At 40.8% G+C, this 24,788-nt stretch overlaps 2 protein-coding genes across 9 annotated transcripts; both read left to right on the forward strand.

Annotated features, from left to right (window-relative positions):
* Positions 1 to 1,227: 1,227 nt before the first annotated feature.
* On the forward strand, positions 1,228 to 9,288 carry LOC131256728 (uncharacterized). 2 transcript variants are annotated; one of them, XM_058257744.1, is made up of 3 exons: positions 1,228 to 1,364; positions 5,919 to 6,903; positions 8,869 to 9,288. In XM_058257744.1, exons 2-3 carry the CDS (start codon positions 5,993 to 5,995, stop codon positions 8,903 to 8,905), a joined length of 948 nt encoding a protein of 315 aa, XP_058113727.1. In that variant the 5' UTR covers positions 1,228 to 1,364; positions 5,919 to 5,992; the 3' UTR covers positions 8,906 to 9,288. The 2 variants fall into 2 exon arrangements, with proteins under 2 accessions (XP_058113727.1, XP_058113728.1); XM_058257745.1 differs by having other exon boundaries at positions 1,261 to 1,369.
* A 3,609-nt stretch (positions 9,289 to 12,897) lies between these two features.
* On the forward strand, positions 12,898 to 20,184 carry LOC131256729 (replication protein A 32 kDa subunit A-like). Of its 7 annotated transcripts, none has more exons than XM_058257746.1 (10): positions 12,901 to 13,276; positions 13,381 to 13,488; positions 14,434 to 14,531; positions 14,638 to 14,679; positions 15,343 to 15,420; positions 17,600 to 17,678; positions 17,774 to 17,872; positions 18,967 to 19,049; positions 19,577 to 19,645; positions 19,719 to 20,184. In XM_058257746.1, exons 1-10 carry the CDS (start codon positions 13,175 to 13,177, stop codon positions 19,801 to 19,803), a joined length of 843 nt encoding a protein of 280 aa, XP_058113729.1. In that variant the 5' UTR covers positions 12,901 to 13,174; the 3' UTR covers positions 19,804 to 20,184. The 7 variants fall into 7 exon arrangements, 5 of the variants coding, with proteins under 5 accessions (XP_058113729.1, XP_058113731.1, XP_058113732.1 ...); XM_058257748.1 differs by having other exon boundaries at positions 17,774 to 17,854; XM_058257749.1 differs by having other exon boundaries at positions 17,780 to 17,854.
* The last annotated feature ends 4,604 nt before the right edge of the window (positions 20,185 to 24,788 follow it).

Consider the following 24,788-nt stretch of genomic DNA (forward strand, 5'->3'; position numbering starts at 1 on the left):
CGGAAGCAGCCAAACCTACAGAAAAAATGAAAAAAGCCAACTATATATCTAAATTTAACAAACAGACGTCAACATAGAGACCCATGATTTAGACGGTTTGGACTGATTTACATGTATGCTTGTATCTACCTTTACTGGTGCATGCGTATGGATGGTTCTACAGCCAGAGTATCTATTCCATCTTGTCTTTTATTTGTTGGTAATACTATCAAGTTAGCAACTCCCTAATGTCGTCATCAACGTATATTAAACGTGAGCTTTGCTAAAATACATCCAGACGTATTGAAATTAGATTCGTCGGAGCTATAGCCGTTGGATTTAAGGTCATGTTCCATGATCAAACCGTTGATTCGACGAGATACACTTCTGAAGGTTCCTTCCTCGAAAATACTCAAGATTCAAAGATCCTAAACTTGCGATCAATTACCGGAGAAATAAAAGTAAGTAGACGTTCCATATTAAAATAAAAAGGTAAATAATAGTAAGATTTTCCTATCCATAGTAAGACCTATCATATAGACGGTCTGGATTATCCAACATAACCCCCCAGATCCGACGGCCTTTATCTCCATGTATCCTATTTCAATAAACGTCGCGATGTATTCTAGCAAACCTCCATAAAGGTTGGCGATTTTGTTAAGCTACACTCGTGCAGTTACCAAAAAAGCCACACTCGTGTACATCCATTCCAATCCACACGTATCACAAGTGGCAATATGCCACACGTGTGAGAGATCCTAGCTTTCCATCAGGTGGGCCAATGCGGAACGAATGACGTGCACCCAATGGATGAAATAGGTGTGTTAGGTGTCAACACGCGCGCTCTTCGTCAATCGTCAACACAGGAAAGAGATATCCTTTGATACTCTGGAAGAGTGTGATGGATGATACACAGGCAGCTAGAACTTACTGAGAAAATCCATAAGTATTAATTCAAAGTAAACGGTCCAAATTATACGTAACCTTTTTAGATATCTCACGAACTAAATATTAATTTTAATGAAATATATAAATATAAGATTTATTTGAACATATTGGATAGTTGAAATGAAAATTCCAATTATCATTTTAAAAAAAAAGTGTCCACGAATCAGAGGTTAAGATCATTCGATCAATATTTATTTTGGAATTTAAGTTGGAATAGTTATTTACACAATTTGGTCGGTTTGATTTGAGTTAATATATGCCACGTGTTCCATTTCTAAGTGCCTGTGTATCAGGCGTCATACGCATCCAGAGTATCAAAGAACTCCGAGGTACGCAAAGACCGCCCGTCATTCCCAATCTCTCCCTTCCCCCCTCTTATTAGGTATTAGATAGGATTTAGGGCTTGAAACTCTCCGACAAGACATCTACAGCAGACAGTAAGGTTCTTTCATCTCTCTCTAATAATAAATATCAGTCATCTCTCTGTGTTAATGATAATAGAATATATTTATTTGAGTTTTTGAGTTTCTTGCTTTTCTTTTCTGTAATTTTTATTGAATTTTTATCATTTTTAAGAGAATTTGGATGTAAAATCGTCTGATTATTGATACAAATAAGGGCTTAATCTTGTGATGGATGGAAGAATTGGGAGTATTTGATTGGTTCCTGTACACGTGGACGTACGGACGTGATGGGGTCGTTCATCAGGTGGGCCCTACATGGTGGATGGGGGATCCACAAGCGTTGATCAGGTGGGCCCCACATGGTGGATGGGGGATTTACAAGCGTTCAGTCAAGTACGAAATGAGTCTATGATTCACGTTGAATGGGTGGAAGTGTTGTGTTAGGAGGATTAGGGTCGTCTGATTGTCATGATACTAAGGCAGTTGACTGTGTCCCGTACGGATGGCCTGATGAACGGCCTGGATCTGGTTCGTTTGTACAGTTTTTTGAATGTTGGACGCTGGTCTCTTATGTCTGATGATGGAGAATGAGCCTGGATCCACTGCGAAGCTTTGGGGGCTTAAACTTAACTTACAATTCGATGTGTGGGGCCCAGTGAGATGTGTGCATGACATCCAACCAGTCCAACTTGTGCGCCTCCTTACGTTCTCCTTGGTGCCCAAAAAGTCAGTCTAACGCAAAATTTAGGTGTGTCACACTGTAAAATCATGCCCAAAATCTCCAAAATGATGTGGTGTGGCCCACATGGATTTTGAGATGTCAATTCATGCTGTTTGGGTGTGTATCTTTTGAACGGATTGGATGGTGTCTACAAAAAATGGTAGGCCCTGCAAACAATCTGGAGGGCATCCTCATCTCAATTGTTACCTGTGGTGTGGCCCACCCGAGTTTTGGACATGCCTGATTTCTGGCCGCCAAGTAGAACATGAGGCATTCATGGGCTAGTGAATTGTTGCTTTGGGGCTGTCAATGCATCCGATCAATAGCATGAAAGGTGGATGGTCGAGACTGAGCTGAGAAAAAGTAGCTCCAACCATCATCTTCAAACATTTATTTGATAGGCCCCACCATGGATTGTTTATGATTCCAGAAAAGCACTTTGGTTAAATGCTGCTAACTATCTGATCTATGGCTCTAAAAGATGAAAGCTTGTATCAAAGTGAACAACACTCAAAAGGGTTAGAATCATCTATTTGATGTGAAAACTAATTGACATCCCAGATCGATGATCAACTGTCCCACGTCTTTCAAAAGCTTTGGTATATGCTAATGTCCCAATGAAGATGTCGATGTTAGCATTCCAGATGAAAGCGAAAACTCAACATCATTTTCCTTCATACGCTTTAAAAAAAATGAATCATGATTCATCTCGATCCAGCCACCTACCTTTCTTATATAATGCATCATAAGTGATAACATCTATTTAATGCAGCTTTTCAATTACCTGACTAACTTCTACAATGGTGAGTTATCTATCCTATTTCAACAGAACCACAAAAATTCCCCACCAACTTGTCTAAGGCTATGTTCCACCACAAACTGGTTAGCAAATTGCATGACAATCCAAAAGAGTATTTAGGGGCTGTTTGGATGCACTTCCTCAAACGGTGGTTTCTGAAAAGGGGGTTTTAGGCCTCCGTTTTTTTTTATAAACTTAGCAAAAACCAATATCATTGGTTTTTGTTGAATCGGTTTGTCAAGCGGTAGATGAGTTGGTTTTTGTTGAGTTGGTGTCTTGGCACTTATTTTGTCAAGAGGGAGATGTGATGGGGGTTTGCAAAGTGCAATCCCTCCCCCCCATGTGTCCAAATGGGCCCTTGGTTTTGTTTAGGCACCACCCTCCTTATGGGAGATGATAGAAAAGTGGCTACTTGCACACTCCTAGAAGGGGAATGAAGTCTCCCAAATGGCTTGGTTTCTAACTCTTTCATTTGAAATGGTTCTAAAATGTCATTTGCCATTCAATCCACCAGGAATTAAGTTAGGAAGCACTATGAACATCTTGCTTGGGGAGATATTTTGTGAATGCATAATAGATGTGTCTCAAGTGCATGCATATGCAGTTTCAATGTGTATATGAACTGTGTATGGATCCCTTGAAATACGGCTTGGCTGGACTGATTTCCGGAGCAAAACATGAGAAAGATTTCTCACTCGTTTCTACACTACTACTAGAGTAGTAGTGATGCAGGACAATTAACCACTTGCTCTAAAAGATCGAACTAATAGAGCATGACGAATTAATCCATTTATCTCATAGCCCAAGCCCCACATCTCATGGGTTAGGACCTCAGCCAAACCTCCCTTGTGAGCCCCAAATCACATGGGTTCCGCCTTACATGAACCACCCACCTCACACGGGCCGCCCACCCTAAGTGTGTCCCCGCATCCCACAGGCTACCCCACTCGAGCCCGGTGTGAAAATGCCCCTACATTAAGTAGAAGTGAGGGGAATCTCTTTTTTGGTTTGGTTTTACCGGAAATAAAAAGGATAGCCTTCTCGCTGCGGATGTTATGGATGCTCTTCTGAACATGGCGCTGTTTGAACTACGGTGGGTCAAAACATTTTCAGTGGAACCGTGGCTTGGGGTTACTTTCGAAATAGAGCCTAAGGGCCTGTTTGGTAGACACCTAAAACGAGTTCATCTAATTTTAGTCAATTGGAAATATGTGTTTAGAGACAAACATTGTTGTCTACCAAGGTTAGTTTTAATCCTTATCATAAAGAAATCTCTAACACAGTTTCGATTAACTAAAATGAGATGAACTCATTTTTAGGCATCTAATGAGCAGACCCTGAGTGTTTCTTCTTCTTTTTGTTGTAGTTGCTTTTTTTTTTTTTATAGTTGTTGTTGTTGTTTTGTATGACCGATGCTGCTAAATCGATCTCTTGCTGTTGGTTGTTCTTTTGCTGCAGACCAGCATTATTGAAAAGATTTCAACTACTATACAATATACATGTATACTTCCTTCGGTTGTGCTGGCTCCCATGGCTGAGGGGATGTGCTACTGCCATTTCACACCCATGATTCAGAATGGCAGAAACCTAGAGACTCCAGAATACTTAACGTGGGGCTCGTTTTCCTTAAGACCCAAACTCTTAAGTGCATTGAGCAGGCTTTAGAAGCCCCATCAATCAGGATTTGGCAGCACAACCCAACGTTACCTAAATCGACAACCCCCTACATTTTCCATTTCAAATCCTACGATTCTGATATGGGTCATTTGCAATCTGGCTCACTATTTTTACTAATCCAAAATTATGGTTCTGTGCTCCTAATGTAAATTAACTTGTAATGTCAATCTGTTTTCAAGAGTAGATTTTTATGCTCTGATTTATGCATATAAATACTAATGTTTATCATTTCATACATAAACATGGTATCAATTCATATAAAATTATACTGTATATTCCTAATGTATATACTAGAGTGACCCACATTATCCTACCCCTAATGCACCCCACATTGGAGGAAGTAGCATACTGCGTACCTGTTCCTGTACCACGTAAAGGAGCAAACCACAATCCAGGTAACTTTGATTCGGCCTATTGTTACCCTTGAGGTTCATCCCTTCATATAATGCTGGTGAATAGTTTTTAAAGTTGACATTCAACTTCATCATCATCATCTAAACCATATCCCAATTAATTGGGGTCGGTTACATGAATCCTGTTTCACTCTATCACTCTATCAAGGGCCAGACCTTCAGTTAGAACATAGGTCATCAAGTCTCTTTTTACTATCTCCATCCATGTTCTTTTTGGGCCTTCCCCTTGCCCTTTTAGAGCCTTCAACTTGTACCAACTCAATTCTTCTAATTGGCACGGTTCTTGGTCACTGTTGCCCATGACCTAACCACCTAAGTCTACTTTCCCTCATCCTTATTTCCGCTACACTTATCTTTTGAACATGTTCTTTAACTGCACCACATTCTGTCCCATAAAGCATGGCTGTTCTTATAGCTATTCAATAATTTTTTTTTAAAAAAAAGAAAAAAAAAGTCACATCTTCATCAGCTCAGCTCATAATGTTTATTATTGATTCTTTTTTAATTTTTTTAATTTTTTTATTACCTTCTGTTATTGGCTTATAGATGGATGCCCTTTGAACATCATATGTTTGAGGATCATAGAGTTATATCTTTACGCCTAGAACATAAACTGAGCTATATGTATCACTGATCTTTCGGACCGTCGGAAATTTTTTTTTTAAAAATTAAACACTCTATTGCTTTCATCCATTTTGGTGCCGTGATTGTTGGGCCAGGTCTTCTGCCTTCAGGGTCCACCTGATGCATCCCATGTATGCCTCCCACATGCCTGGTTGGTATGTGTTACTGCACGTGGGTTGCTTGTTAGCTTTGTAATTCTCCGGTTCTTTTACATCTTTCATTCCATTAATTAATCTCAAGTAGCAATTGGAAATTGGATTTCAAGAATCATGTTTTGGTTGTACTTTGACATTAATAACAACTATCTTTTGCGATAAATATCATAATGGGGTTTCGGTGGACACCACAAGCAGGTATATGCTAGCACTGCAAGCCAGGCCAGGTGCATATTACATTGCATGAAGACAGTTATCTAGGCAATCTTTTCATGGCTTCAAGCACCTCTCACTCAAATGGTGCCAATTTGAACATGTTTGACTCAGAGAATGTACAGTTGAATACCAAGTGGGAAGATGTGATGTGTCCCATCTGTTTGGATTTCCCTCACAATGGGGTCCTCCTCCAGTGCTCGTCATACAAGAAAGGATGCCATCCATTCATGTGCGACACAGGTCACATGCACTCAAACTGTCTTGATCGGTTCAAAAGTGCGAATGGAGTGCCAGTGGCAGCAAATGTTCCTTCAACCTCAGAGGCAGCACCCGAGGAAAGCATACGGTCGGTGGCAATACACGCTAGTGTTCGTCCAGCTTGCCCATTGTGTAGGGGAGAAGTCATGGGCTGGGTTGTTGTCGATGAAGCCCGCATACATCTCAACACAAAGAAACGATGCTGTGAGGAGGATCAGTGCACGTTTGTCGGGAATTACTCGGAGCTCCAAAAGCACGCCGAGCTCAAACACCCTCATGCCCGGCCATCAGAAATAGACCCAGCTCGACAACTTGATTGGGAGAACTTTCAGCAGTCCTCAGAGATCATAGATGTCTTGAGCACCATACATTCAGAAGTACCGCATGGGGTAGTGTTGGGGGATTATGTGATAGAGTATGGGGAAGATGACAGGGGCGACGAATACGAAGATTTTCCGGGGGATGATGGCAATTGGTGGACCTCGTGTATCCTGTATCAGGTTTTCGATAACTTTAGAGCGTCGAGAAACCGGCGGAGGTCTAGAGTCAGCCAATCAAGGAGCGTACGCCGGCATTCGAGCTATGATTCTTCAGATTTCGATGATAGTTCAGTTACTTCTGTGGATATTTCGGACTATAGAATGGATGATACTGATGATGAGTTTGGGAGTAGAGGGGTTGGCTCTAGGGGGAACTCTGCTCATCGCAGGTCAGTAGAAGGTTTTCTTGATTTGCTTTCCATGTTGAGACGGGTTCCTCTACAGGTCCTTGTAGAATAAGCTTATTCTACAAGGCTGCTCATGGGGCCACCGGGGTGTGAACAAGATCCAACATGTCCATCTGGGTTGGCCCACTGTCAAAGTTGGACGCCTAAAAAACAGGCCAACCAACCATCATGTGGATTGCGGGCCACTACATGAAGTTGGAGGTTTTGGATGGTATTTTCTATGTTAGGGCTCACCGTGTTGTGTATATCCCATCCAACCTATGCATCAGGTGAGCCCCATCATCACAATGAGATGACACAAAAATCTGGCTGATAAAATCATTAGGTGGGAGGACACACCATAGAAAACAATGGAAAACATCCAAAAACTTCCAAATCCATGTAGTGGCCCACATGATGGTTGTTTCGGCCTGATTTTTGGGCGCCCAACTTTCTTGGTGAAGCAACACTGCTGGACAGGTTGGATGCCAAAAAATGCACTTGGTGGGCCCCATCCGTGGCACTTGTTGAACATGCTAATTCTACAAGGACTTGCATAGGAACTGGCCTCTCCAATGTTTGAATTCAGGTTTTTAGTCATATAGTCATCGATATTTTTAGAAAATGAATACAAGCTTTTTGAATCCCTCATACGTGTCGATCCCAGACCACCTATACACGCCCAATCACATGTGCCAATGATGCACGTTTGTGAAATCTAAGCCAAACGATCATCAGTTGGGCCCTTTTTCTTAAAGAGTAATTGGGCCATTTGTGTATCTGCTGCATCCCAAAATCAGGTTGTTTCAGTGGTAGTTGGCCAAATTGTACAGAAAGAAATGAATGGTTAAAATAAGTCGACAGCGTTCCACTTTCAGTGCACACGTGTCGCCCACCCGATGATGGGTGGACTAGCCTGATTTCATGGCTGGGGCACATACATGATCGAGCCCACCTTCTGGATGGCTTGGATGCCATTCTAAGGTAGTTGGCCAAATTGTACAGAAATAAATGAATGGTTAAAGTAAGTTGAGAGTATTCCACTTTCAGTGCATATGTGCGGCCCACCTAATGATGGGTGGACCAGCCTTATTTCATGGCTGGGGCACATACATGATTGAGTCCACCTTATGGATGGCTTGGATGCCATTCTCATGGTGGTGACTTGTGTGTTAGTTTTGCACCATTTTAAAAAAATGGTGGTGACTCTTCAAATGTACACATGGCATGATATATGTCAATCCAGAGCAGACCATCCAAAACGCTGACCAACTGTGGATGGAGCATAATTGAAAATTGCACTGAGAAGCTAATACTAAGCATCCAAGTTTTCCCTTCGTATTCGGACAACTCTCTGTTTTACTTTTAACCATCCATTTGATGGCGATTAATTGGATGCTTAGGATTGCATGATCAGTGTTATCTTAGGTACATGCTCCATCCACAATAGGACCCACAAGTCTTGTGAGCTGTACATCAGTGCCACATGTGGAGAGGAAAGGTCTGGAACTTTTTTAAAAAATTTTTTAACACAGGCACACACACCACCACACACTCATGCCTTAGTGGGATTTCACCACCTATGGGTGCTCGAACCCTTGACCCGGTGTTGAAACTCCAAAGAGTCTACCACTGGAGCAAGAGCAAGGACCCTAATTTGGCCACTGAAAATGGGCTGTATCATGCAGTATCTCCCTGTATTGGGCCTATACAGCTGTATCGTTTGCGGACAGAACTGGTTCATATCGGGTGATACATACTATTGTGCATGGCACATTCATGGTGAAACTATGATCAACGCTTTGTATCACTGAACCATGAGTGCCACTTGTACAAACTGATTACGGTCAGTCCGCCGGAGAATTGTCTAGTACCTCTAGCTTATTTATATAACATGCTAGTAGCATTTGATGGCCCGCTTTGCATTTTGATCACTGTTTTATGGTTTGATCTTATTTCATGTTGCAGTTCCCGGAGACGCCGCTCCCGATTCTATGACCACTAGGCACACGCAATGTCAGTGACTCAGTATGTACATTACTGTCTTTCAATTCTGTGGATACTTTTGTTTATTTTCACAATACAATAGCACATCTGATGTGGATGAAGTTGCATGGCACCGTACTTCATGGATTCGAAAATGGGGCTTTTAGAGGCATTGTACAATGCTCATGCAGTAGCATTTGGATTTTCAGTTTGCACAAGTGGGGGCCCATCTTTCACCAGAAGAAGTCATGGCCCTTGATAGGGTGGAATGGGGGAACAAGATTCATGTAGCTAACTCCAATTAATCAGGATAAGGCTCGATGATGATGATGACAAGTGGGGCCCATTTTTCAGTGATCAAAACCGTTGAATTACAAGCCCAACAGAAAATGGACCATGCCCCCCCAAAAAAAATAATAATAAATCTCGGATGGGAATATCCTGAACTTTTCAATTGGTGGACAATATAGAAACAGTTCTCAAATAAGAGAGTAATGGGTTCCCATTCAACCAATATAAGGCCAAATGCTCTGCGGCTTGGATCTTCCAAACTGATGGGGGTTTTGGTGAGTCCCACCATATCAACGCTCTGGATCCCTGAACTGTGGTCCCTGCATGTACTGCACCAACACTTGCCTGAGAGTTGAATGACAGGAAAAGCTTCGATACTCTGGCAGACTGATGAATGATGCGCCGACGCTCAAAAATTGAGTACTTGGCTACCAAGTTTTTATGACTGTAACTGTTCAAGTCATGTGTCTCAATTTAGATGTATTGTAAACCATAACTACATTTATTTGATTTTCTGAACATATAGGATTGGTGGACATTTAATGGACAGTTAAATATGAAATATATCCAATGGTGCTATTTCAACTAAGAAAAGTCTAAACTGCTCAGAGGTTAGGATTGTTGAACAGACCTTATTCTGGGAATGTGACTTCACAACTGTGGGTCCCACAAATTAGACGGTTTAATTGGAGCTAATGTATGCTGCTATACAATTTTTTTAGTGCCCATGTAGCAAGTGTCATGCGCTGCCTGAGTACCAAATGAACTCCCCTTGTATGATTCTCCTTTTAGTGCAGGCATGCTGCATACAAGAACGAAAGAGAATGGCAATATGCAGGTAGGCTTGCAGAAGTTCTATGCGTCTTCTTACTCACAGAAGCAGGTGGAAAACACATGCGGTGACTGAGACTGTTGATCCGGTGGGCCACCGCGTGGATAATCCTTATCCCAAAATGCAAGTGGACGTGACTATGTTAGCCATACGATCAGTAGCCTGCAAAAGGAACGGTGGACAGCCATCAGCACGCGTGTTTGCCTCGTGCGGCGAGGTGCAGGTTGCATGGAAATTCTACCACACGAGTTGCATGTCATTGTTGTGCTATTCACGAGATACTGTTATGGTGCGTTTGGAAGGACCCACATTCATCAAGGGAAATTGGAGAAAAGTGACGGACAGGATTATCTAGTTTGTGTAATTTTCGAAACGTGGGCCATCCATGATAGAGTACACTAGATGGGCACATTAGTGATGGATGGTCTTTGAATAAACCACATATCATTCAATCATAGCCATTGCTTTTCTTCACTTTCCATTGAATGTGGATTGTTCCTCGCTTCTGTTTCCACCGTTGTTTTAAAGGCCACCGATCAGATGGCTAGGATCACGCCGTTTATCGTCTATTTTGATTCACTTTTCACCCACAGAAGGCCCCACTAGATGTACGGTCCATACTGATTCATCGCTTTGCCATGTACTGTGGAGAGATGGCGGGAAACTCTCCTTCCTAGAGCCGAAAGAAGCGGAGTAAAGTGGGGCCATCTCTCAAATGTACACGTGGCAGTGTACTATGCCTTCCATATGGTGAGCCATCATGAATGACTACGTGTCAAACCTAACACCTATTACACGAGAACACAAGAGATATTCTGATACTCTGGCAGAGCATGGCGGATGATACGCTGGAAGTTAGATATACTGTAAGTGGCACATAATTCAGGGATTATTAAAAATAAAAAAAATCATAGATAATTTGAATTTTATCGAATAACGCCTCCACGATTAGAAATTACCCATCTAATTAACGAAATGCTTTCTTTTACTTTTGATTTTGGAAGTATTGAAATGGAGAATTGTGGGACCAATATTTGGCATCTGTATGACATTTAAAGCGTCCATCAGAGGTGGAAAAAAATGGCCGATTCAATTACCATCCAAAGGCACTTGGGCATTCATATTCACTTCTAACACGAATTCGGATCTTTATTTGCTACAAGCAAGAATTTTTGGTCTTCTATGATATTGTAATTGATTGATGTCATTATTAATATTATAAGCACTGTTACATTAAATGTAGTTAGTAATGATATGACCGAATCACATGGCAACAAGCAGAAACTCTCTACCTATGATAAGCAGATAATCTAGATATTCTAACATGCCCAAATTTTCATATGGGTAATTATCATGTTGGGTTGCATATGTTGGACAACTTAAATATGGTATATAGATCACATAGGCTTCATAATTCTCAACTTCATCGGTTTTTAAAGAAAATTAAGACCATCTCAGTAATTCCTTTCCTACAAGGCAACTGCTGGTTCGAATCACATGGCATTATTCGTGAGATCGGAACTCAAGAAGGAATTTTATATAAGATTTTACATTGATATATTTTAAAGAAATGAAACCAATGGTCCACTGTCTAAATAATGATTGCCTAAGGATAAAATTACAACAGCTTTTTTTAGTGAGGAAATTACACAAATGTCCTCGTTAAGTTATTCTTAAAAAGTACTGAAAGTCAAGACTTGTTGGGCCATGTAAGTATGTGTAGCATCCAAGCCATCCAACATATGCAACCCACTATGGTGATCACGTGAACCGAAAATCAGCCTAATCAGGCAATTAACTTTGGATACAAATCAATTTAGTGGCTTGAGTAGTGTATATCATTTATTATTGATTAGCCTTTTTTATAACCTGATTCTTCGTTTTTTTTAATCTTGGCCTACTAATTAGGGTAGTTTGTATTGTTAGATGAATTAGATGTTAGACACTTATCAAGTGAGCCCCACAATTTTAATTTCTCCCTTCACAAAGAACAAAAAAAGAGTAGCATCATAAATTCCCATCTGAATAGGCACTTTTTAGGAATATCAGCTCAAGGGGTATTATTTAGTAAAATTGTAATTTTAGAGGCATTCTGTGGTAAAAATAAAAATAAAAATCTAAGGATATAACACATGTATATAAAAGAGCCAGGTCGGACGCACCCAGGTAAGGTCGGGTCGAGCTGGGCTAAACTCATTGTATTCAACACTGAAGCCGGGCCCAAAGGCGGGTCGGGCCCGAGCCCGGTGGGAGGGTTACCTGGCTGGTTGTAGATTGTAACTTAAGCTACAATGAGTTTCATGTTTGGGAAGAACGGAAAGGCTTGGAGTTAGATGAGATGGAATTGCATTAGGTTCCGTGCTAATTTCATTCAATGTTAGCAAGTTGTGTAGGTCCCACCATGATGTGTGGGTTATATCCACACTGTCCATTCATTTTTCGAGATCATCTTAAAGCATGAGCCTAAAAATCAGATAGATCTAAAGCTCAAGTGGACCCCACAACAGAAAGCAGTGGGGATTGAACACCTGCCGTTGAAAATTTCTTTGGGATCACATAAGTTTTGGATCTACCTCATTTTTAGGCCCATGCCATAAAATGAGGTTACAAAACAAATGAACGGTTTAGATATAACACATGTATATTATTCCCAATAGTTTCAAATGATGGTGGGTATATGCATTCAATGTTCGACCGTATTACAAAAAAAAGCCTGAAATTAAGCTTATACCATTGAACATGGGACAATCCTGCCATGAGTAATAATTATTCTCAATAGTCGGTTTCATTTTAATTATTCTCAATAGTCGGTTTCATTTTAGTTATTATATGCCACGTGTACTCTTTCTACCATTCTGCGTATCAAGTGTCATACGCAGCCGGCCTGAGTATCATGGAAATCCTCGTTCTTACTTGCGAGCAAAGAAGATTGTTAGCAGTATTTGCTCTCCAACGTCACTTGGAAGCCACTGATTAGATGGACAGGATCATCCAATCTAAATGTTTATTTCTCTGCCACGTGTACTGTTTAGAGATGGCGGGAAAACCCTCTCCTTCGGCCATAAACTCCGAAATCTTACTGATTTCTCTTACCTCTCCTTCTTCTCCATTTCCCTTTCAGGAAGAAAAATCACAGACAAAAAACCCTAGGAGAGAGAGAGAGAGATGTATTCGAGTCAGTTCGATGGAGCATCTGTCTTCTCCGGAGGCGGTTTCATGCCGTCTCAGGCTACTCAAGCCCCTGATTCTGCTTTCTCTCCAGCCAGAGTAACCCATCTCTCTCTCTCTCTCTCATCCCTCTCTATTTCTCTCTCTTATGGTTTTCTCTCAGCCCTCTCTCTGGTTTTTTTTTTTTTTGAATTTGGTTACAGAATCGCGGAAATCAGTGCTTGCTTCCGCTGACAATGAAGCAGATTAGCGATGCTTACCAAATGACGACAAATCCAATTTCTTCATTGGACAGCGTTGATGTCAACCACGTTCTCTCTCTCTCTCTCTCTCTCTCTCTCTCTCTCTCTCTCTCCCCAGAAAATTTCAAATCCGATCATCCTATGGGATTATGAGAATTGGGATGTGATTGTCGTGTGAGCTTGTTTTCCCTGTTAGGGATGGGCACTACGCCCAGAAATCTCACTGATGAGATGGGAATTATCCACACTGTAAACGTTTTCACCACAATGTGGTGCAAACGGTTTATGTGGGCCCTACCATGAGGTGTTGGTGACATCCACTCCGACCATCATGCACGGCTTCCCTCGTTTGGGAAATGTACCCAAAAATCAGGCCAATCCATGCCTCAGGTGGGCCACACGAGTAGGAACAGTTGTGAGGGGACGCCCACCCTTGATTCTCAATGGGCCCCACTTAAGTCCGGTGTGCCATCATCTGGGGTAGATGTTTCATCTCAGTGGATTGGATGGTACGTACACAACATGGTGGGCCTCTATGAGAATCAAGGGTCTGAGTACGCTCCCAACTGTTCCTGCTGGTGTGGCATACTTTTGTCATGGATTGGCCTGATTTTCGGTCACGTGGCCAAACAAGGGAGGGCATATCTAATGGTTGGAGTGGATTTCATCAACCCAAGACGGTGGGGACCACAAGAAACCCTTTGCACCAGATAATTTCCCCTGATAGGATGATCCTCACCGTATGGATGGGGGCACATCAAATTGGACAACAATCCAAATTCAACACCTGAAATTTGATGGTTAAGATCGTCCTATCAGTACATTTTCGGGGTATGCCCCATCAACATAGGGGCTCTTATGTGAATGGTCTGGCTTGGCTTGCAAGTGTTCTATGCCAATTCATGGATGGCACCAGACTCATGCCAGTGTGCCTCTTCTGATTTTGATTCCCTTTATTTTCATTGTTGGGATTTCAAATCATTTTTTTGGTTTTTCTACTGTTGTCTTTTAAAGGTTACCTTGCTTGGATTGGTAATGAATAAAGTTGAGAAGGTTACAGATGTTAATTTCAGCCTTGATGATGGGACAGGACGGATTGATGTTCATAGATGGTGAGTTTCTTTTCTGTTTTATTTTGCACTTGGGGGAGAGGAGTGGAATCGCGTGGTTTTTAATGTAATGGTCATTGATTTGAGAATGCATTGTGATTTTTTATAGGGTAAATGATGAAGGAGAATTGAATGAAATGGCTGGCATTATGTAAGTTTGTGATAATCCCTTTTGTTTAATATTCCATTGGTACTTTGCTATCTTGCTTGCGAGTAGAATGGTTTAGTTTGAAGACACCAGTAGCCAAATTTACTTCAGGTGATGATCATTGCTCTGTCCAAACCTTGATCAGTTGCGAATTGGTTATGGTAAATGCCCCTGCTTGATTGGAGTTTTGAAGTGGTGTCAGAAATCTTTGAAGTCCACTTCCCATCCCTATCTGACCAAAATTGAATGGGCAGTAAAAGGATCACTTATGGTTGGACTTTGAATATGGGTGTTGTGCACATGATCCTTCCCTTTTTGTGTGGTTTTTCCCATACTTGTTCATTAAATTGTTAAAGATAAATGCCTGCTATGGATTTGAGATTATCACTGGGTATTCATCAAACTTGTAGATTTTTACTTGCCCATCTTTGTTCAGGAAAACTTTAAGATAATATTGGAAAAGTAATTACTTTATTACTATTGTTATTATTTAATTATATAAGGTATTTACATTTTATTTAATTAGTATCCACATTGTAGATAGCATCTCCTTTATTCTCGTTCCTGATAATTGGTTTTGCTAATATTGTTCATATGTTGGGCTATTTGTGCATTGGATGGCTTCTTTTTTTTTCTTTTTTCTTTTTTTTTGTTGTCTGCTATCAGGAATGGAATGTATGTTCGAGTTCATGGTCAGTTGAAAGGGTTTCAAGGAAAAAAACATGCTGTTGCCTTCTCTGTTAGGTATGCATTTACCTTTTTGTCAATTTCATATGCTTCCAAATAGTCACCTATATAGCAATGCACTGTTCTATGTGCATTTTCAAGTCATATTGCAAGTTAGTGGTTGATCCCAGTGAAGTTTCTTTTTACTATCATTGAAATGGATGTTTTATGTTGTTTCTACTCATTTTTATTAGCATCTTTCTACTTCCCTGAAGAATCATTCTTGTTATTCCCTTAGACATCTTTTCTGTTGTTTAGAAACAGAGTACCTGCTGCAGGAAACATTTGCTGGTGCACAAGTTTTTTATGTCATGACAGAAAATGGGTTACTGAATGACCATTAAATCTTCTTATTAGTTTACTAAGCTTGCATCTGAAGATTCTGATCATCTATTTGGCTTTTTCGTTTAGAACTGAATGCAGAGATGAAAGGATATGCACCTCTGTTATTGATTCCTAAGTAGGGGAATGCATTATATTGTTTAAAATTCATGTCGCCTTGTTGTTGAGGATCTTGAACACTTTGTATCTTTTTGAATGAGTATCCACTTTGTATCTTTTGAATGAGTATCCACTTCGTATCTTTGAATGAGTATCCATTAGGTTATAGGTATTTATGCTCCCTGCAACTCAAATGATGGCTTTTTCTAGCTTGCCGTGTAAGTTGAGGCAATTGAATAGTTGAACAGGCGTCCTTGTATGCAGTTTTCTTTTTTCTTTTTTGATGAATTTGTATTCAGTTTACTTTACAAATCAACTTATATGAAAGCACAAAGGAGAAAATTGTGCTCTAGATGGCAACCAAGGTCTAAATAGAGATGTTAACACCATCAATAAAAGACAAGGAAAACTAAATGCTGTCTTAGTACAGTCAATAAGAACATTCAAGAGCATTGTAAATTCTTTTCCACTAGTATAATTTGATGATGCTATGTTAGTGGCTAGAAAAGTGTGTATGCTAACCTAATCATAGAAAGTTTCATAAGAGGATTGGAACAGGCTACCGTGAAACAAAGGATCTTCTTTCTAAATTGATTCAGTTCGAAAATATAGTACGCCCAATTGTCCCACATTAAGATCGTTTCAGAATTTTTCCTAGACTTTATTGTGTCAACAAATAATTCAAAATACCTTGACTTTTTCAAAACATGTCTGCATCCAATAGCAATTATTTGAAGCACTTCTATTATCACTATTTCAGGAAAACGAGGTCTCGATCTTATGCATTTGTTGAAATACAGGATTCCCATTCCTAGCAGGAATAGGAGGAAACAGATACCCAAAGTGAGTAAACAAAAATATGTTGGTTTCAACGTTCAAGTTGTATATTGGGATTATGCTTTTCTCGTCCAGTGGAACCACCATCTATTTTGAGAAATTTTGTTTGGATTTGAGAAGACGGGGCTGGTTCCTTCAAGGGAAGGTAGACTCCCTTTTGCCTTCATTCAGCCATCAATTACTCACCACCACCATTTGTCAAATTTCTCTCAAATTCCTTTTCTAGAGATTAGGAATGTACCTTACAGAGCAAATTTGGCTCTCTCGAATGGTGGCAAGATTACTCACCAAATCTATCCTTGCTGGTTTCCAGGGGGTTTTCCTTTTAAGTTGCTTATTTGATGTTTCAAAAGTGAAATGCTCAGGGCCTGTTTGGCAGATGAGTAAAAATGAGTACATCTCATATTAGTTAATCATAATTATGTATTATCATATTTCTTTTTGGTAGAAGATTAAAATAATCCTGATGACCAAAAATCTGTCTCAAATACATAAATGTGATTAACTAAAATGAAATGAACGTTTTTAGGCTTCTAGTAAACAGGCTCTCAGTTTTCTTTCTTCCTGCATTCTACCTGATTAACCTGAAAAGGAAAAAAAAAAACTGAGTTTCTGCATCATCATCATAATGATTTAAAGCCAAATTCATTTATTGCTATTTTTAATAAAAAAAAGCTAATCTGATATTGAATGAAAAACATTATATGAATAGCGCTGAAAGAATAACGCATCTGCCTCTGTCGCCACTAATTATGATTACAATGTTATATATCAGCTTGCAGCATGTGTTAGAGATCGTGGTAACCTTGCATGGCACTATTAGTTGCTGCATGCCTAGGGTATATCTTCTTGTGAAAATTTCTACACTTTGCTATACGCCAATATGTTAAGACTTTAACTTTTGTTTCTGTCTTTTCAGGCCCGTGACTGATTTCAATGAAATTGCTTACCACTTCATCCAGTGTATGTATGTACATAAATACAACTTACGCATACAGGTATCAGATCTAGATCTTGATTTTATGCGAATACAAAAACATGTGCACATGTGTTCCTTTTATGGATATGCATCCTGCGTTTGGATGGATGCAAGGTGCAGGGTGGTGGCCAAGCTCAACCCCAGACAAATCCAGGAATGTATACCCCTTTCCAGAATCGATCATATGGACATCAAGTTGCGGTTTCAAATCGAGTTCGAAACAACTTTGGATTTTAGTCTGCATTTGAATGTACAATTGAGATGAAATGACATACTTCATTCAACAAAGAAGAACTGATCAAATTGTAGTTACTGTCATTAGTGATCAACCTGAGGAAGTATGACGTAGGGATGAACATGATGAGGTCGAGCACCATCTTCCTCAAGAGGATAACTGTCCCGAATCCACAGAACTTCTCTAGATTCCTCACAGATGCTTCTTGAATCCACGAGAAAGAAAGCAAGCAAAATAGAAAATAAATTCTATAAAATCAAAATTGATTAATGAATGAAATAAACGAGTTCAGAACCCTTTAAATAGGGTAGCAAGCAATGGGAGAGAAATCAAAAGCAAACTATAACTAAAACTCCTAGAATTCGCAACTTAATATAAATAGTAAACTTACTATTTATAGATGGTCGTGATGTCTACTAGTGCGCAAGGATTTCGGCCAAAAATAGTAAGTGTCCTATTTGGCTTCACCACGCTGTTCTCCTAATTATTCTAAGCCTTTTTCATGTTGGACACAACTCCTAAAGCTCAACGGATGAAGAGTTATAATCAAACTAAAACTTACTATTTATAGTAAAAACGGAATTAAAATAGGGAAACGACTGTCGATCCGGGGGTATTTTGCAAATCCGGCTTGCGCAACCCGGCGTAGCGGGGTTGGTTGGCTAAAGTAGCTCGTTCTACCCCAAAATCATAAATTTTACGCTCGATAACTCATTCTGGATTGTGAGATACGCCCGATCTAAGGTCCGACGGTCCGGATCACTTCTGTCGTCGACCGGGCCTTTTTTGATCCATCTTGACCATGAAACTGTCCGTGACCCACTCTACATCAAAGTAGCTCTCAAATTTGCAGTTTGATTCCTTTCAAAATGAACTTGAAAGTAACATATAAATGCTATCTGAAGCCAAATTCCTGATATGAATAATGCCAATGTAATTGCAATTTGATCATTGCCACTTCCATCATTGTCATTATTGCCACTATACTGAACTGATTATTGCAATTCAATTTAATAGTGCAGCCAAATGCAAGTAGTTTTTTATGCATATTTCCTCTGTTTCTTCTTTCTAGTATTCTAGTCATGTGAGCATTGCTGAATCTGGGGGCAACTTTGACCAAATGGTCTTGGCAATCTTCCTTGAGCCTAAAAGCCTGTGAGTTGTCTTCTAACTCCTAGCCCATCATTTGTATCGTTTACAGCACCACGAAGTGATTTGATTCTCAACACTTTGAAAGTGACTTCCTCCGGCAAGCACTTGTTCATTAGAATGATTGCGGAGTTAGCATTTGAGTCTCATACCATAGGATTCGGGTATCCCATCGGGTCTTGTAAGGTCTTGTTTTGAGTATGAATTAGTTTGGACCTGGACTTGGATCTAGAACTGGGCCCAGCTTCAATTCATGGGTTGGATCTGGATTCAGGTCCAACCATGAACATGCATTTTGTCTGGTTTTTATGTAGTAAATTTCTAATTGGATCTTCCACTGAAATTGGACCCGCTTACTAATTGGACCCAAGATCTGGATCCCAATCAGATAATTTGGATATCCATGGATCTGGGTACCCACCAACAGCCCTATATTCACCATATCAAGCGGTTCACGTTGGTGGGTTCTCATTGCTAATGAATTTCTCATTCCTAGTGTTGAGACTGGTGAGTTGATCTCCCAATGTTGGCAGTGCCAGGGAAAGTGGGATACATGTGGATGAAATTGTCCAGCAGCTGGGTGTCCCGAGGAACAAGGTCATGTAAGTCTCTCTCTCTCTCTCTCTCTCTCTCTCTCTCTTAAATCCCTCTTATTTGTGTATGCGCATGGGGCAGGGCATCAATCAATTACCATGCCAACAATGGCAACATCTATTCAACTATCGATGACTGTCATTTCAAGTCAACATTCAATGGCTGATATGCTCATGAAACGTCCTCTCTACAAAACCAGAAACCATAGTGTAGTTTGGATGACTTCCTCTTTGACTTGCTTAAAACAGCATTCGTATCCTCCAGTGAAGCTTTTCTTTTTGAAGAATACAAATCCTCAAATGCATTCATTCCACCAGCTCAGTTAGCTTAATTCTCTTATATTGCTTTTTAATAACCATACCTTCTTTTTTGTTCTTTTTTTTTTCTTTTTGAAATGTAATAAGATAACTGCATAGCTCAACAATATCATTTGAACGGCTGAGATTGTCGAATGAACACTATTATTACAGATAGAAGCATTTCCTCTGAAAGATCTCAAGTGGATAAGCTTGGGTAGAAAATAAGTATTATGTAGTCTTAACTGAAATTCAACTGGTGAGCTTTGCAATTCATTCGCACTATATATTACTAGGAGTTATGGCACGTGCAATGCTGGTGGAGAGAGTAGGGGAGACAAATGGAGAAAGAGACTTTGAGAGAGAGAGCCCAAAGTGCCTTGATCACACGGGCTCCCTAGCGCTTCCCCTACCTTTGTGGGCTACACACAAAGGAAGTGGAGCGGACTATTCCCAAGGCCTTGAAAGGATAAAATTGCCCTCGTTGCAAGGGCTACACGAACAAATTGAAGCTTTTTTCTGTCTCCGCAACTATTTGCAGGGGCGAAAGTGTCCGAAAGATTACCAACATCTTGGGTAAGGTGGGTCCCACTGAAGGACACCAGAAATCAGGTCGTCCCAGTTGGTTAGCTGCACGCCTTTATTGAAATCAATGGGCAGTTCGAATAAAAGACTTTTCTGGTCTCGGACTCAATGTATGCTCTGGTCTGCCTAATGCATTGGACTTTTTTTCTTTTTCTTTTTCTTTTCTTTTTTTTTTTTGCTTTGGCTGTTCTTCATGGTGGGGTCCCCTTATGCATGGCTTGGATCTTGTACATGTGAAACTATGGGCAGTGATTTGGACCTTTCATCTAGTAGGTACTGACATTTTGTTGACGGCCCAAAACTCAGATCCATCGTGCAATCCTATCCTTCCAATTAAGTGGGGGGCATTTACCCATCAAACATGGACTAGTGCCAGTTAGTGGTGGTAATGACATTCGCAGCCTGGCCCTAAAATAGACCCAATGGCTGGGCTAGGGCTTAAAATCCAGGTTTGATGCCTAGGCCGGTGATGAATGGCCACCCCAACCGGGGTACCAAGACATGCGACATGTTGGACACAATTGTCACTTGCAGTCCGTTGATCTTGAAGACCCTGCAGATAGACAGCCTGGTTTTGGATCGGGCTTGGACCTATTAGGTAGGCCTTCGGGTTGGTGGGCCTGGCATGCATGGCCTTATCAATTATCAGGCTGGGCTTTGGCCCTTTCAGCCCCACCTGGTGCAAGCCCAACATGACCCGATCGGTCTTGTTATGTGTATATGTGGTTCCAATCATCGGTCAGGCGGATGCATCTTCCCTGCAGTCCTCAGTTTTCACCTAATGAAAAGAAAATTTTATAAGATGTAAGACTAGCCATTTTATAGAATATTGGGCAGTGATGTTCATAGGACGTTGAGATGGATGAGTGGTAAGATAAGGAATGAATTAGAAACGAATGCATTCGAGAGAATTTAGGAGTAGCCCCAGTAGATAATAAGATCAGGAAAAATAGACTTAGATGGTATTGTCATATCAAGCAGAAAGCAAGGAGTTAGGCGTAAGGTTCTGAAAAAGCAAAGGAAAGGTCCCGTGCATGGAGGTAGTAAGAAAAGACTTGACCTATGGTGTAACTAAAGTTATGACCATTGATAGAGTGTAAGTGTGGAAAAGTATCCATAGAGCTGACCCCAACTAGTTGAGATAAGCCTCGGACGATGGTGGTGCTGACTGGCTTTGATAGTACCCATTTTGAGAGCTTCGATTGCTAAAGTCACCGAATAAGGAAGTCTAATTGTTGGGTTATGGGTGGATATTTTATTAGGGGGTTTCTATTGTATCAATTTCCTTCGTAGGTCCTTACTGGTGCATTAGTGGTAGACTCACATGAGTTTCAACACGGCGTCATGTGTTCGAGTACCCATTGTGGTGAAATCTCACTATAGTGCAAGTGTGCGGGTTGAAAAATTATAAAAATGTTACCTCTACGTGTAGATGCCTTGGCTCAAAATTCAGGCCTGCCTACTCAAAAGAGGGCCCACAATGTTAGAAACAAAATGGACAGCTAATGGAAAATAAAAAATAAAAAAAATCTTAGTTAAGTTTTTCTTAGCCGTCTGCTTGTTTTGTAAACTGTGGCTCACCTAATCTATCAAACGGCCTAACTTTTTTTCATTAGGGCATATACGTTATGGGACCCACCTGGAGGAATGCCACAATCAAGTACCCATATGGGACCCACCTTTTTTAAATTCTCTCTCTTTCTTGCAACTCTTAAGGCCATGACCTTTTCAGCCGGTTGAACAGCAAGGGCATGACCCAGGCCCATGCAAGGGCCACATTGCCAATTAGCTCCCTTCTTTTTTTCTTTTTTTTTTTCCTTGTATAGTTTAGGTGGAGCAAAGAGCAATTTCCAATGAGATTTGATAGAGTGCCCCACTCGAAACGGTTGACATATACCCCTTTTCTAACTTTTAAAACTTTTAGCTATGTCCATAAGCCACAAAAGAAACGGCACGCATTTCACCTTTATTTGTTTTTATTTTTTATTTTATTTTGAAGAGATGCGCTCATGTGGTGGTACCGGGCTGCTATGGGGCCGACGTTAACAGTGCATCCGATCCAACCCGTCTGTTAGGTGCGCTCTTGAATCTTATATCTTGGGGCCTACAATCAACAAGAACAGAAACTCAGGTGGGCCGCACCACAAGGGGGAGTTTAGATGGGGCACCCAATGAATAAAACATTCCACACTGATTGTGGGGCCCACCGAGTTGTCAATATGCATCTTGTCCATTCATCAGATATTACTATCTAAATATGGAGGCAGACACCAAAAATCGTGCGGTTCCGAAACACAGATGGGCCCCATCACGTGAATTTTAGAGGCCTTGGGCATGATTTTATATTGCTACCTGCGTTGCGGCCTTCTAAAGTTTCGGGTGGGCCTTATTTTTAGCTTCTATGGTGAGAATGTTGGGAAGAACACGATGGACGGGGTGGATTGGAAGAAAAGTTGAGGTGGGGCCCACAGCAGCCCGGTACTGGTGCAATATGAAGGCACCTCTTTTAAAAATTGCGTCAAATGCAAGAGTAGGAAAGACACGTACTAGATTATTGGGAATATGGAGCTGGAAATGGTTTTCCGATAGCTGGCGGGCCATAAACATAAATGAAACTGATCTGACGATCCTGATCCTCCAATCAGCTGGTAAAGAAGACAGTATCAATTACTTCCATTGTATATTAGATCAAGGTAGGTTTTGACCATCCGCAAATCAGCCCCCATGATGAATGGTCTGGATCTATTCCATGTATGCCACGTGTACGTAGATGACGTGGAGGCATTTCGACGGCTCCCATACCTTAAAATATGTGCTTCTAAAAAATGATTAAAAGCAATCACCAACGTCCACTCAAGATTGAGATCGGAGCAGGTGTTCATGTTAGGGCTGAAAGTCAGGCGGGTTGGGTTGGTGCTCAAGCCTAGCCAACCCGGGTTCCTGTACCTCAACCCTAACCCGACCCGACCCAACCCGGGTTGGGAATTCTCAACCCAAGCAGGTTCAGGCAGGTTGGTCAGGTGAATATATGCTAATATTTTAATGATTACGTTAGTTTATTATATTTTAATACACATCTTATTTTTTATATTTATAATTTTATTAATTACATATATTGTTATTTATCGTAAAGAATTCCATTTATTCTAAACAAACAAGCTAAATTATAGGACAACTACTCATTTAAAAGTCGTGTTGTGTAGCACACAATCTATTTGGGAGAGAAATCCAACATTTCTTGTTAGCTTAAGTCATCAGAAATGATGTGGACCAATGAGATCCGAAAACACCGGAATTTCCTATGTCTTCGACACATACGATCTGCACTCAATTATAATTTATAAGTAACTTATATATTGATCGGGTTCAGGTTGGGTCGGGCGATCCAAGACCTCAACCCGAGCCCGACTCAAGATTTATCGGGTTGGCGTTTGTATAGCCTAAGCCTAAGATCGAACACAATAGATCTTGCCCAAGCCCAACCGAATATCGGGTCGGTCGGGTTCAACCCGCCCAACTTTCAGCACTAGTTCATGTACCAGGTGACAGATTACTGTGTTAGTTCTACACCATTTAAAAAATGGCGGTGACTCATCTTTCTCATATAATATGGCACTGAATTACACCTATCCTGACCGTCCAAATTGTGGTTTCCACTATGGATGGTGCACATCTCTAATTTCACACTGATCAAGCAATCTTAACCATCCAATTGTGCATGTGAAATGCATGGTTAAAAGTAAAATAGTCACTGGTCCAAAAATAGAAAGAGAAATATCATATGGTTAGTATTACCTTCTCATGGAAATTTTTCTATTACACTCCATCCACAGTTGGGTCAGCAATTTGAAGGGTCTTGATTCGCTTACAACCTACCTTGATTTGGACGAGTGACCGCTCCACCTGCTCTGTATATTTGTCTGCTCGTCTCAGCCTTCATGCCATGCCCGCTCATGTAGGCATGCCCAGCATGTCACACACGTGCAGAGGTGGAATCCGCTACAGCCACTACAACTCCACCTTTTGAAGTACTCCCAATCAACCTACAAACATTATCGAGTCATTGCACTTGCATGATCATCCATGCCCTCTTAGATACTTTAAGGACACCATCAATACTTGTGAACCCCCACACTATAGCCTCGAGTGCACCGAGAGAAATCAGGCTCTTCTTCATGTCAGGAACGTGCCTCACCCCAGTCAGGATATGCTCTATCCCATCAAATATCTTGACACGCATCGTACCAACAGCCACAACATTACAGGCACT

This window comes from Magnolia sinica, chromosome 9 (assembly GCF_029962835.1).
Source record: "Magnolia sinica isolate HGM2019 chromosome 9, MsV1, whole genome shotgun sequence".
Taxonomy (NCBI): domain Eukaryota; kingdom Viridiplantae; phylum Streptophyta; class Magnoliopsida; order Magnoliales; family Magnoliaceae; genus Magnolia; species Magnolia sinica.